The 13,886-nt window shown below is 36.0% G+C and overlaps 1 protein-coding gene across 3 annotated transcripts in view; it reads right to left on the bottom strand.

Moving 5' to 3' along the window:
- The window catches only part of Cdkal1 (CDK5 regulatory subunit associated protein 1 like 1), a 525,097-nt gene that overhangs the window by 304,336 nt on the left and 206,875 nt on the right, over positions 1 to 13,886 (bottom strand). For all 3 annotated transcript variants that reach the window (XM_042678555.1, XM_042678556.1, XM_042678557.1), the window contains one exon: positions 6,187 to 6,290. In XM_042678555.1, coding sequence (XP_042534489.1) covers positions 6,187 to 6,290 — 104 coding nt within the window. The remainder of the gene's footprint in view (positions 1 to 6,186; positions 6,291 to 13,886) is intronic.

The following is a 13,886-nucleotide window of genomic DNA, read 5'->3' as shown; positions in this document are numbered from 1 at the left end:
CAGCTGACTTTGTTTGTAATGGAAAATGAACGGTCTGTTTTGGTCCTCTAAACCAGTGGTCTCCACATTTCTAAACATCACTTTATTGAATCAGGTAAAAACTATAAAATGTATCCCCACAGATTTACACTCAATAATTATATTCACTGACTACTTCACTAGTATATTTTAAAGAATAGAAAAAGACAAGAAAAAATTTAAAGATGATAAAGCACAAACATATAAATTCTAGTATCACCTTTCTTCACCCTAAAATATGATCTAGTGTGAGCAAGCCCCTAAATTATTAGGCTCTTCGGCAAAATTGCTGTATTACAGTATTGTCTAGCCTTGCAATACTTTCAAAGTGTTATGCTTTTCAAGGCATGTCTGCCAGTTCTAACAAGGATTGCCAAAATACACAATTTCCACAAACACAGTATGTGAGTCTAAGTGGTAGAGGGATGCTGTTGAGATCTGGTATATTCCCCAGTACTCCTTCCATAAACTCTGACATGAAAACACTTTCAAATCTAATGCCAAGTAAGTGATTTTTTTTCGTCTCCCCTTAGACAACAAGCTTTCAAGAAGTTTAGAGTCAAAATTGAAGCTTTATTTTTAAAACCACATATGGGATTATGGTCTACTTTCCTCTGTTCCAATTTCCTACCCAATCTCATATTGTTTCTTTCCATGAGTTTTCTCAGATTCTTATTATCATGTTTAAGCATAGGAATACAGATGTGTACGTATGTGTGTGTGAATATCATAAAGTAAAAATAATATATATATAATAGAGGCTACTACACATGACTTAATTGTTTTATAAAATACACAGAGAGTAAAATAAGGAAGGCCAAGGATATAGCTCAGTACAGAGCCCATGCTATGTGTGAGGCTCAAGGTTAAATCCTCAGCACAAATATATGATAAGTAAATAAATAAAAGTAGCCAATCATAGAAAGGAATGATTAACACTATCATTGTCATAAGAATGGGTACAAAAGGTTATTTCTAGAAGCTCAAAATGTTTTGTAGAACTACAAGATTCAAGTGCCTAGAAAGTATAAGACCCTGAATTCAAGTCACAGAACTCATAAAGAAATAAATGAATAAACTGCTCTGAATTATACATACTCTGCTGTGATACTCAAGGAACTATGAACAAACACCACTCTTTAAACCCACTTTGGGATAACATCCTTGTGTCACAGAGGCTCATCTGTTTCATGGGTTACTGGTGGCCTCAACAGCTATTCATCTCACTGCACTGATGTCAGAAGGAATTGACTCACATGTATTGCTATCAGAGCTTTACTACAGCATGTGACTATTCCCATAAACACAAACTGTTTCTAATAAATGCTCACTGCTGAATGAACAGAAAACAACCACATAGTTTTCAACAGTCAACCTGTGTGATGGGTCACTAGTGTATTTCTTTCTTCATGAAGCATGTGCCAGTGCCAGAGACTAACAAGAACTCAATAGCAAGGACTCTGAGGAGTAACCTCAAGTGACTAGTAAAAAATGGTCAAGTTACAGGAGATAAAGAGGCAACATGAGTATTGTCATTTTGCTGAGATCACCTTATATAGACAAAAGGTATTTGATAGATAAAGGTACTTATTTAAGCTTAAAAGATCAATGACTTTGTTAACGAAGAGCTTAAAATTGTCTTGGTCACACTTCCTTCCCTAACTGCTTTACAACTTTAACTTGATATTCAGACTCAACTGAGAGGAGCTCTTTGAAGACAAGGACTACATGGTATGCTTTGCTAGCTTGCTTACTTGCTTGCTTATTATTTTCAGTGGTGGGGATCAAACCCAGGGCTTTATGCATTAGAGTGAAATCATAATGTTACATTTTTTTTGTGTACTAGTTCTGGGGCTTGAACTCAGGTCCTGGGTGCTATCCCTGAGCTTCTTTTGCTCAAGGCTTGAGTCACTGCACCACTTCCAGCTTTTTCTGAATAGTTTACTGGAGATAGGAGTCATTTGGACTTTCCTGCCTTGACTGGCTTCAAACCACAATCCTTAGATCTCAGCCTCCTGAGTAGCTAAGTTTACAGGTATGAGCTATGAGTGCCTAGCTTAAGCTGCATATTTTTAATTCCTACACACAAGGACTTAATAAGTGTCTGGTAAATATGCTATGATACCATGGATGATAATAAAAATAAATGAGTCTGTTATTGTTTGAAGCCTAGAAACATATATTTCTCATGGTAAAAACTATGTATTTTCTTTTACATATTCATGTTAGATCACTCCATTTCCCTATTCTTGTAGAGTGTCAAGGTTCACCAGTTAACAAATTATCTTCCCTCCTTCAAGTAAAAAAAAAATCTATACAGTTTTTATTTTCACAGTCTATTACATATAACCATTTAATATAAGTTGCCTAAAATCTCTTTTAGAAGTTGACATAACCATGTAAATTAACATCATTCATTGTACAGAGAAAACAAATTTCTCTATTTTATTTGAACACAGTAGAAGTGAAAGATAAAGAAATTAAAGAGAAATTTAATTCCACTGTGATATGAATTAATAGGATGAACTTATTGGCTCCTTTTTGGTCTTGGATCAAAACAGTTGTACAGTAATCATGAAAGATCAGTCAAGTGGGGCTTGACGTGAACAACATAACTGAAGAATTTGAAGCTTACATAACAACAACAGGGGAAAAAAATACGGCTTATGTACTTCCCTCCCTCCCTAAGAAGCAATGGTTTCCAGATGTATTTTATATTTAACAGACAGTGTTCTTTGCAGTCTTGAGACATAGCAGAATTTGCTTTTTAATCCTAACATTAATACTGAAATCACTAGGCATCTAGAAATTTTCTCCCAGCTCTGAATAGTTTATCTTAATTTACTTTTCCTTTCCATAACTGGTTTGTGCCACTTAGTTTGTGGGCCCTTTTCAGATTTATGAGGGAGAGAAAAAGTAGCAACACACAAATGAGATCTAGAAAAGCACAAGATAGCTATAAAAACAGCTCATCCATCATCTCTACGTTTTGATTTCAGAGACAGAAGTGAAAGGTGTTGTTTCCACACCACTCACCCGGCACACTTAAAAAGGTTTGCTCCATCGTTTATACAACTGAAGCTGATTGATTAGCTGCTAGAGAAAAAAATCAATACAAATATCCTAGAAAACACTGGCTTATAAATTCATTCTGACCCCAACAAAGTCCTGGTCACTGCTTGACATGTTTTTCTAGATATCTAAAATACAACCATATCAAAACCAGCCACCTCAGCCCCCAGAACACTGTTAACCATGGGATTTTTTTTTTTAATCACCTGAATTATCAGAGAGAAGGAAGGGAGGAAGGAGATTTCCTAATAGTCTGTGAAGACAAGATAATATCCAGAAGTTACCTGGTAGATCTTATACCCGATGCAGATCTGCATCCAAAACTGAAAAACATACTGAGAAGGTAAAACCAGTCACTGAAAACCTAGTTACAGAGAAGTAGGTTGAGTGGGGCACTGGTGACTCATGCCAGTAATCCCAGCTACTCAGGAAGCTGAGATCTGAGGACCTAGGTTCCAAGCAGGCCCAAGCATGAAAGTCTCTGAGATTCTTATCTCCAACTAACCACCAAAAAGCCAGAAGTGGAGCAATGGCTCAAGTGATAGAGGCTAGCCTTGAGGACAAAAGCTCAGACACAGCACTCAGGTACTCAGTTCAAGTTCTAGGGAGAAAAAAAAAAGAATGAAACAAAACAAAGACAACCAGAAAGAGAGAGAGAAAGAGAGAGAGAGAGAGAGAGAGAGAGAGAGAGACAGAGAGAGAGAGAGAGAGACAGAGAGAGACAGAGAGACAGAGAGAAAGCGTTAGGTTGACAGAAAGATATAAAACAAAACAAAGCTAGGAAAACAACTATATATGTATTTTATACTCAAAGCAACTAAACTTTCTTTAAGATATTGAGAAAGTTTCCTTATAATATTTCAGAATAAAAGAAAACTCTACTGTTTGATTATAATCATTTAATATATCTTTGCTATGCTTGCTCCACGAATTCTCACCTGAATCAGACTTTTTCTCCTGGATTCATTCTAAATTCCCATAATTTAAATAACATGTCTTCTTCATACTATTGACACAACCAATTTATTCACCTATGATACTTCAAATTACTTAGGCAAATAACACCAAATGCTCCTATTGGGAAATTAAGTCTTGGAGAGATCAGATCTTGTGGCTAATAAATTACAGACCAGTGTATCAAATCCTAACTCTGCCTGCAACAAAAAGTAACAAATACTTGACAACTTAGTATTTTCCTGCACACAATAGCTTACCCAGTAAATACTGACCCTCAATCCTTCATTAACAGAACCACTTATCAATTACAGGCACTCTACAGTCCCAAAACTAGCATCTAGTTTCAAGATAGCAAGACAAAAATAAAAATCCTTACATTACTTCTATGGTGACAAATGAAAACAACTGCTGATAATGACAGTGACCTTCTAGAACCTCATCTGTAAATAGCCACTAACTCCTGCTAAGTTCTAGCATGTTCTTTGAATCACTTACCTTAAATAACTATTACTAAAGTCCTACAGATGTAACATGTCAGAGGGTATTTCCAAAGACAAATCAGACTGTTAGGCTGGATATGATTAGGAAATTTCTGTAATCAGCTTATAAATGATGTTTGTCTTCTTTCTCAAATCAAAGTTAATACATAATTGTATCTGTAAAGTCATGAAGCAATCATCAAACAAGTTACAGGGGAAGAGAGATATGGGGAAGGAGATAAATACTTATACTTCCTAAATGGTGATTTTATAAGTTGTACATTTTTCAAATAAATTTTCAATTAAATAAAACCCAATATTTTAAAAAAATGAATGCAGTTCCACTTAGAAATGTATAATGTTGAAAAAGTACTAATTTGTATGCCTTCTAATCAACAGTGTTTAAAGGATAGATCACACATGTTTTAGATGCTTATTATCTGAAAGACATATGGAAAAATAAACACTAATTAAAAAGCCAGCAAATTTATCAGGTATATAAATTAGGTTTCTACTGAACTTTTGCCCTTTTGAAAAATCCTTACAGTAATCATGTTGCAGAAAATACAATGAACAGCTTTCCCCTCAGATTGGACAATAACCTAGCTGGCTCTAATAACAGAACTCTAAGCTAGTGTCAATATGTTTCCTTTGTTTCTCTTCCAATAGAGTTGAATGTAAATGCAGGAGGGCACTATACTAAGAATATAAGAATATAAGAAAATAAAAATGTTGGGAAGTATCTAATCAACCAATAGATGTATCTGCCTCTCTATTAAAAGCATTCCAAATTCATGTTGATAAAAGCTTTAGACAGACTAAATAAAGCACTGTGCTTAGAATCTGTGCTTTCTAAATAAGATGCATGGTGTGAGCAGCACTCCAACCTAAAAGGCAAAGCACATTGTCAATAACTATTAACCCAAAAGATTAGGAGACAATAGATTATCTCATGTTGGGTATAAAAACACACCACTATTTTATATCTTTATTATAAACAAAGACAAAAGAGGAACTTCATGGTTTAAGCAGTTATATGTCAACACAAATGTGACTCATTTTCAAGATAAGTCTTATTACAAGCTGAGAGATACCAAGACAATCACATTTCCTAACAAGCAATGATTCACAAGGGGCTGGCCACCCCATACCAAGCATTCTAGTGGGGATTTGCCCTGGGTCCAGAGAGTCCAGAGAGGACCCAGAAATAGTACTGTAGAGAAGGGAAAAAGGCCTTCTTTACTGGCCATTCTCTTCAAAGGACTCATGGAGTCCTCTATTAAGCTGTTTCCTGATTGGTCAAAAAAAAAAAAAAATAGCAAGGAAAGAGAAAACTAAATAGTTCTATCTACAAAATTCCTAACTGATTAAAGGTCTTGTGAATTTCACTTCTTTTTAATGTCAGAATCACTATCATCATCATCTTGCTTTTTCAGATAAGAAATAAAGTCTGAAGTACTTAAAGTCATAAAAAAAGTGGTAACAAAAAAGTAATTAATACAAATGTAACTGTAGCTTTTAAATATAATGTCTATTAATTAATCCAAAAGAGTTGTAAACTTCAGGAAGCTAAAGAAGCAGGCAAAGTGTAGTGTTACGATTAAAATGATTTATTACGAAGACTAATTTCACACATGATTTCAGAAACAAGGTCTCTTACCTTGAAAAGATTGCTTGGCTCTATCTACTAGTTCATCGATTGGATAACTGGCCAAATTTCCTCTGGCATGTTTAGTTTTGCAGTAGGTACAAGCATTGAGACACCTGTTTAAATGAGAGGAATAATAAGACTAAGAACTTTAAAGATAATGTGTCCCAAACATGGGGATGGGCAAAATAAACACGGTGGTACTAATTTAGTAACATTTACTTAGTCTATATGAGATACAAAAACAATTACCTACATGTTACATGCTTAGTTTCTATGAGGCAGAGAAATTTATAATCTTTTTCAGTTTCAAGTATTCAAGCTTGGTTATAAAAATCACATACTAGCTTAAGTTACACATATCCATGAGGAACAAATTTTATAAATATTAGCAATGAATAATCAAAAAAATTCAAAAACACATTTTTTGTAAGCCACCTGAATTTATTGGGCCATCAAATAAGGAGAGAATTTTAGTATTGCTAACACATATGATTTCATTCGCCATAATGAAGCATGTTCATTTAATTTTTAACTCGTATTTGAACAGGCAACACACACTTTCATTGATGCAGATATCCCCCAGAAATGTTCAGACATCTTTCATTCCTTAAAAAATAGTAGAATGCAACCAATGAATACTCTCTGGGAGTACATTAGTCAAAGAAAAGAAGTAAACAAAAGCATCACCTTTAAAAACTTGACTTATTTCCCAGTAGTTTTTAGAGATCATGGAAAAATTCTTTTTAATACTAAAATCATGACTGTTTCATAATTTTAAAATGTAATTTAAACAAATTTCTTATTACCAAAAAAGGAAACCATTAAAAACAATCTTAAGAAAAAGATATGGACCAACAACACTGAGATATAATCAGCATCCAACAGAAGATATAGTGTAATATAGCATATACTCAGCAATATTGCCAGTACTTAGCCTCCTGTATATGATACTAGTTCTTTAAAGGATGTGTAATTAAATTATGGTATTAATTTGCTATAGAGGAAACAATATAAAGAATGCTTCTTAATTACAAGTATGTACAATTGTGGGCATAAACTCAGATTTTTTATTAGAAGGTTTTAAGTGCTTTGATCATTTCTTATGATTTGTTTTGAGAGTAATGCATACAGAAATATAAAAATGTATTGAAACTGCAAAAAAAAAAAAAAAGATATGTATCTCTCCTTTACTCTTGGGAATTGTAAAGTCAGGCTTCTTGTCTATTCACTGGCCCAAACTTGTTCCCTTCATCTGTTACTATCATCCAGTTTCTGTTTTTCATCTTCTTGCTGGGTCTTTGGCAAAATGTGTGACCTGGTCTGGCCTGTCATGTTCTTCTAAATTCTACAGCTCAGGTTCTCAGAGCTATGTGCAGGAGACACCAGAAGACCAGCATTCTCTTTGTCCTTTTCTTCCAGTGTCTCCATGGGCCTGGGATTCCCCCTAAGCCTGACATTCACTCAATAAAATAAGCACACTTCCAAGCAATCTGCCATCCCTACAACCTAGTTCTAACTTTCTTTGTGCCTCTTGATCTCTTTCTCTTGTTTGTCCCATTAACAGTCTTAATAGAAGCCACTAATATTTCCTATGTAGACTGCTTCTTAAAAGCAACTGTCTTAAGGGATACTAGTCAGAGAAGGAATGAGGGAATGCAAACGGGAAAAAGGGAAAGGAAACATTTACGATGTAAATGACTGAATACATGTAACAAAGTCAGAGTAGAGTCTGTATCTACTAAGTGTTTGGCCATTATTTGTTTAATGGGACTGTTTTTAAGCAATTCTTCAAGGAAATAATTGTGCATATCATGTTCAAGGTGTACCCCACGTGGTGGAATAGATGTAATGCGAATAGCTTGGCCAAAAAGCTAACTGTAGAAACCAAATCACATTTTCCTACTGTCTCATTTAATAACAGTGGAAATGTAATCCCCTTGGGGAAAATGTCTACTAAAAATACTATTTTAAAAATATGCTAAAAACCTGAAATAAAACAAGTTGACTTAAGCTAGGTGCTGGGGTGACTCACACTTGTAACCTTAGCTACTCAGGAGGTTGCAATCTGAGGATCATAGTTGGAAGCCAGCTGGAGCAGGAAAGTCCATGAGACCCTTATATCCAATTAATCACCAAAAAACTAAAAGTAGAGCTGTGGCTGAAAGTGGCAGAATCTTAGCCTTGAGCAAAAAACAGTTCGGGGACAGTGCCCATGATCTGATTTCAAGCCCCAGGACCAACCAAAAAAAAAGGAAAGAAACCTTAAAGTGACTTTATAGGACAATTATATTTAAATAATCAAGAAATACAAATATTATATTAAGAATTAAAAATATTATACATCAAATTATTCCTCAACTACAGCTGTTGATGTCATCTGTATAGAGTATAAGCTCTATTGTATAAGATGGCCTAATTCTTTTATTGGGGGGGGGGAGGGGTGGGTGGGTGGGTCTGGTCATGGGGCCTGAACTCTGGGCCTGGGCGCTGTCCCTCAGCTCTTCAACCCAAGGCTAGCGCTCTACCACTTGAGCCATAGCACCCCTTCCGGCTTTCTTTCTTTTTTGCTTATGTGGTGCTGGGGAATTGAACCCAGGGCCTCATGCATGCAAGGCAAGCGCTCTACCACTGAGCCACCTTCCCAGCCCCAAGATGGCCTAATTCTTATCACAATAGAAAATAATGTTGGATATTACTAATTCAATATCTTATATTAAAGTGACTCTGAAATTCACATTATTTTTTAAGCACACCACTAAGAATACTAACTCAAGAGTTAAATCTACTGTATTTTACTTTTAAAGAGGAACAGAATGTTATATAAGAAGACATGCAGGGCCAACTCAGGAAAAAAAAATGAACCTTTTGGTGCTTTAGAAAAAATTTTCATACATCACCAAGAACTGAATTGACTGATCATTTCAACATGACAGGCCTCCTTTAAAATAAAGGAGTTCATAAGAGAAATCTTGGATAGAAAGTTTCAATTATCTGTAAACAATTAAGTAATTGTCCAAGAGTAAGAACACTGAGCCAGTTCCTCTAACTGTCAGAGTACAAAAGATCTTTGAAGGATGACTGTTCAAAGCCAAAACCAAAATGAGATGGCCGTTGAGCTTCAAGGAAGATGCAAAGCCTGAAGCGACCTGGACTGTGGTGAAGGAAGGACAAAGTTAGCCCACCGTACATACTCAGCTTTGTAATGTAAGTCCATGTGAAGACACAGCTAATAGCTTCCAAAGGGAAGAGATCCAGCATTTGATTTAGCTATTTAACTCCCCTGAAGCCTCATAAACTATCTGTGGTTGAATATTTTTAAATTATATAAACTAAGCAAATGAAATAACAATGAATTTTCACAAATTATACTATTCCAAAGAGTTTAAACACATAATATTGACATAACACTTGACCACATAAAGCAAATGAAAACTAAAAATTTTAACATATGTAGAACTTTTTAAAAAATATATTAAGTTTTTAAAAAATTTTACCTACCACAAGTTCTGCAATAATTTAAGAACCAGAGCTACAGTCTTAAAAAGTCACCTACATGAAGAGAAAAAAAGGTGACTATAACTTAGGCTTCTGTTTCTCTTTGCTTCAGGTCAAGGATAAATTTGAATAATAAATAAAACATTTTGATTCAAGTATTAATACTTCAAGACAACATATTCTATTCCCCTCATATAATTTAATTCTTATTTATTTTTAATCAAGTGACAGAGTATAAAACCTCAATGTTTCCAATGTCATAAAATAACAACCCTTTATGGACAACTAAAACTTAGAAAAACCACAGTGATCTGGCCATGTTCTTCTGTATTGAAGGATCCTCAAGCACAGGAAACCTAAGAAACAAAAAGTTCATACAACCAGACTGTGCCAGACTTGATTGTTAAAACACAGCCTATTGTGAGTTTTCATCTTGGCCCACCCCCTGCCCCCGAAAAGCATTAACTTTTTTTATTTTTTTAAACAAATACAGTAGAAAAACATCAGCAGAATCTGATTAGATCTCAAATGATAATAAAATACCTGCGTGCCAAGATTAAAACCTAGAACAAACAAAGAAAATGGCACAGTAGAAAAACTAGCAGAATGCAGTTCCAAACCCCTCATCTCTTTCATCTCTGTGGCTAGGACCCCGAAGGTTACTGACTCACTCTTCTTTCTCTCTCTACTCCAGGATCCTACCCTAGCATTGGCTTCTGTCTTCAACTGTGCTCTTTCTGAAGTTCCATTCTTTCTGCACTAAAACACTTTGTACTAAATTTATAAAACATCTGGAGCTATACTTTCTTTTATTCAGTGTTTATTAGCTGCAAAGTTTGTTTCAAAAAGGTATTTCAATAATGTTCAAGTCCTGATCTGTATTTCTCATTCCCTTTACCCGAAATGTCCTATCGTAACTCTATCGATCCCTGTAAAATTCTTCACAAACTTTAAAATAGCTTTAGGAGGGGAGGTAGCTAATACTGATTTAAAAAAAAAAAAAGTGAAATACTTGATAGATAGTAAGATATGCATTTTATGCCAATTGTCAGCATATCATCCTAATAGTCTTTTTTTTGTGTTTTTGGTCGGTCATGGGGCTTGAACTCTGGGCCTCGGTGCAGCTCTTCAGCTCAAGGCGAGCATTCTACCGCTTGAGCCACAGTGCCACTTCTGGTTTTCGAGTGGTTTATTAGAGATAAGAGTCCCACAGACTTTCCTGCCCAGGCTGGCTTTGAACCACGATCCTCAGACCTCAGACTCCTGAGTAGCTAGGATAACAGGCTTGAGCTACTGGCACCCGGCTCATCCTAATACTCCTGATATAAAAATTCATACTTACATGGCTGGCTGAGCAGTTCAAGTAGTAGAAAGCCTACCTCGCCAACATAAGATCCTGAGTTCAACTACCCAGTAATGGCAAAGGGAAAAGACAATTTTGTTTTCCCTAACTTTGATAGAAAAAACAAAGGCTCAGAAAGATTTAGAAACTTGTTCAAAATTATGTAGAGAGTCAAAGTTCAGTCAAGTTGAACATGGTGGCATGTGCCTAATTCCAATCCTTGGGAACTGAGGCCAGAGAATCTCAAGTTCCAGGCCAGCCTGAGTTACAAAGCAAGATCCTTTCCCACTCCTCAAAAAAAAAAAAAGCAACTCACCTTTTCATTTTATTGTATTTACTCAGTTGGGTTGGTGACATCAGAGAACAAATTCAGGGTCTCACATATAATAAGCAAATAAGAACTCTAAGCCACAACCCCAGCCCAAACCCCAGCCAATCAAATCCTCAAATATTAGGGGGTTTGGGGGGAATGATGAAGTGTGAGTGTAAGCCTCTAACTGAGCTTAACTGAAGTTTCCTCAGTACCAAATGTACTCCGTACTTCCCTAACATCACAGTCATTTTATGTAAGAATACTTGATTATGTGTTCATTTAATAATCTTAGTAAACTATAATTTGCTTGAGTAGTATAAACATATACTCATTTTATTATTTGCCATAGCATTTAATACAGTATATTGCAGCTATGAGAATACTAATAGACATTCAAAGCTATTTCTTGGAGAGTTCATAATGCGCCAGATCAGTTTTCAAAGCCAATAACCAGCTACACAGCTAAGGGGTATGCGAAGCAAGACAGTAGTAGTAAGACAGGAGGTAGGGGAAAGGAAGTCAGGATTAACACAGAAGGAATAATTATACATATCAACACTCTTGTCTTACAGATCGGAAAAATGGGAATGGGAAACTGAAGCTTAGATATTAAGAAATATAAGACCAAGAACCCTGCACAGGATATAAACACACTGGAATCTACATAGCATGCCAAAAAGATTGCCTAACAACAGGAATTAAAGGATCTGAGTGTCCATCCAAGATTTTTCAAATATTAGCTGTCTTTACAGTTTTTAGTAGTAATTTCCAGAACTCGAGACATCATAAAGCAACATGTTTGAATTGCACACACCAAACTAGACATCAAACAGGATATCAACCTTATAATTGGCTGAATGAGGACTTTTTTAAGTTAAACTACCTTGTACTATCATAACTATTTTATAGAAAAACAGTCTAACAACACAGGCTGAAATGTGTGGTTTCACAAAAATCATTATTTTTACGTGTATATCTCATTTCATAGAGAACAGCAAAAATCCATCATGGTCTACAGAAGCTATTATAGCAGAGGGTTCTCTAACATTTCATTGAGTTTTCCTTACATTTCTAGGAATAGCTGCAGAATTTAAAATGTAAAGGAAAAAACTGCAGGGAAATAGCTTTGTTTAAGTATTATCCTCAACTACTTACAATACCAGTTGATGAAGATGTAGAGGACACATTACTCTTAAGTAGCAATGGTAATGCTAGTTGGGATTTTAATGTGTTCTATGTGTACCTACTATTTTACTCCCTAAGAAATAAAATCCCAGCTCATAACATCAACAATTATTTTCTGAATGTATTTACTAAAACAGCCTGTGAGAAATTACAGAATTCTGTCAACCATAAAGTATATATATTTTCCTACAGATCTTCTTCTGTTCTACTGTTACTATTTTTTTTTTGGGGGGGGGGGGGGGGAGGGGGGGGGAGGTCCGGGACCTGAACTCTTGGCCTGGACGCTGTCCCTCAGCTCTTCAGCTCAAGGTTAGCGCTCTACCACTTGAGCCACAGTGCCACTTCCAGCTTTTTTCTTTTTGCTTATGTGGTGTTGAGGAATTGAACCCAGGACCTCATGCATGCAAGGCAAGCGCACTACCACTGAGCCACCTTCCCAGCCCCCTATTATTTTTATTTTATATAATGATGATAGTCAAAAAACTAAGATATTGTCCAGCCCTTTCAAAGACAGCATCAGAGATTGTCCTTAGCAATGAGGAACTGCTAATGAAGCCAGATATTCACTGGCAATCTCATGCAAAGTAGCTCTGCTACAGTAGGAAAGCATTAACTTAGGGATGCTCAAGCTGAAAAAGAAATAAGGACTCTGGTAGCAGTTATGTATCTCCTACCATTGCAGGAGATTTCGTTTACACAGGTAGTGCATAACTCATATACAAATGAACTAATTCATCTTTCAAAATTATACTGCTGTCTTGTAAGGCATATTCTCATCCAATCTGGACGCTTCTTAATATGTGCTGGGGTTAAGTCCACTGAATCCACTTCAAGTGAAAAAATTATTTAGATCAAGAATGCACTTAAGGCATGATGGCTCATGCCTGTAATCAATCCTAGCTACTCAGGGAAAGGAAGTAGGAGAATTGTGGTCTGTGGATAGCCCAGGAAAAAGGTGCATGACACCCCTCTCAACCTATTAAAAAAATAAAAAAACAGAAAACCGCTGAGTGGGGTACTTCATCCCAGCTAAGTGGGAAGCATGAATAGAAAGAGAGTTGTGAAAGTTGAACATAAAGGTGAGATTCAATTTCAAAGATAACTAAAGCAAAAATCAAGGGGAGCCTGGCTCAGGTGGTAAAGCACTGAGTAAGGATGGTGCTATAGCTCAGATGGTCGAGCATGTGCCTAGCAAGTACCTGTACTACCTGCCGCAGCCACCTAACAGACCTGCAGATACATCCAAGATTGGCACCACAGTGCACTGCAGAGCATGGGCTATCTTCCCAGTGTTTGTAGGGCTGGTAGAAGCTATAGCTCCATTAGGAACTGCTAGCTGGGAAAGGATCACAATTGAAAGAATGGTTGCCACCA

The sequence above is a fragment of the Dipodomys spectabilis genome, unplaced genomic scaffold (genome assembly GCF_019054845.1).
Source record: "Dipodomys spectabilis isolate Male_0828 unplaced genomic scaffold, ASM1905484v1 ptg000045l, whole genome shotgun sequence".
Taxonomy (NCBI): Eukaryota; Metazoa; Chordata; class Mammalia; order Rodentia; family Heteromyidae; genus Dipodomys; species Dipodomys spectabilis.
Note: the sequence above shows the minus strand (reverse complement) of the source record. Positions and strands in the feature narration are given on the sequence as shown.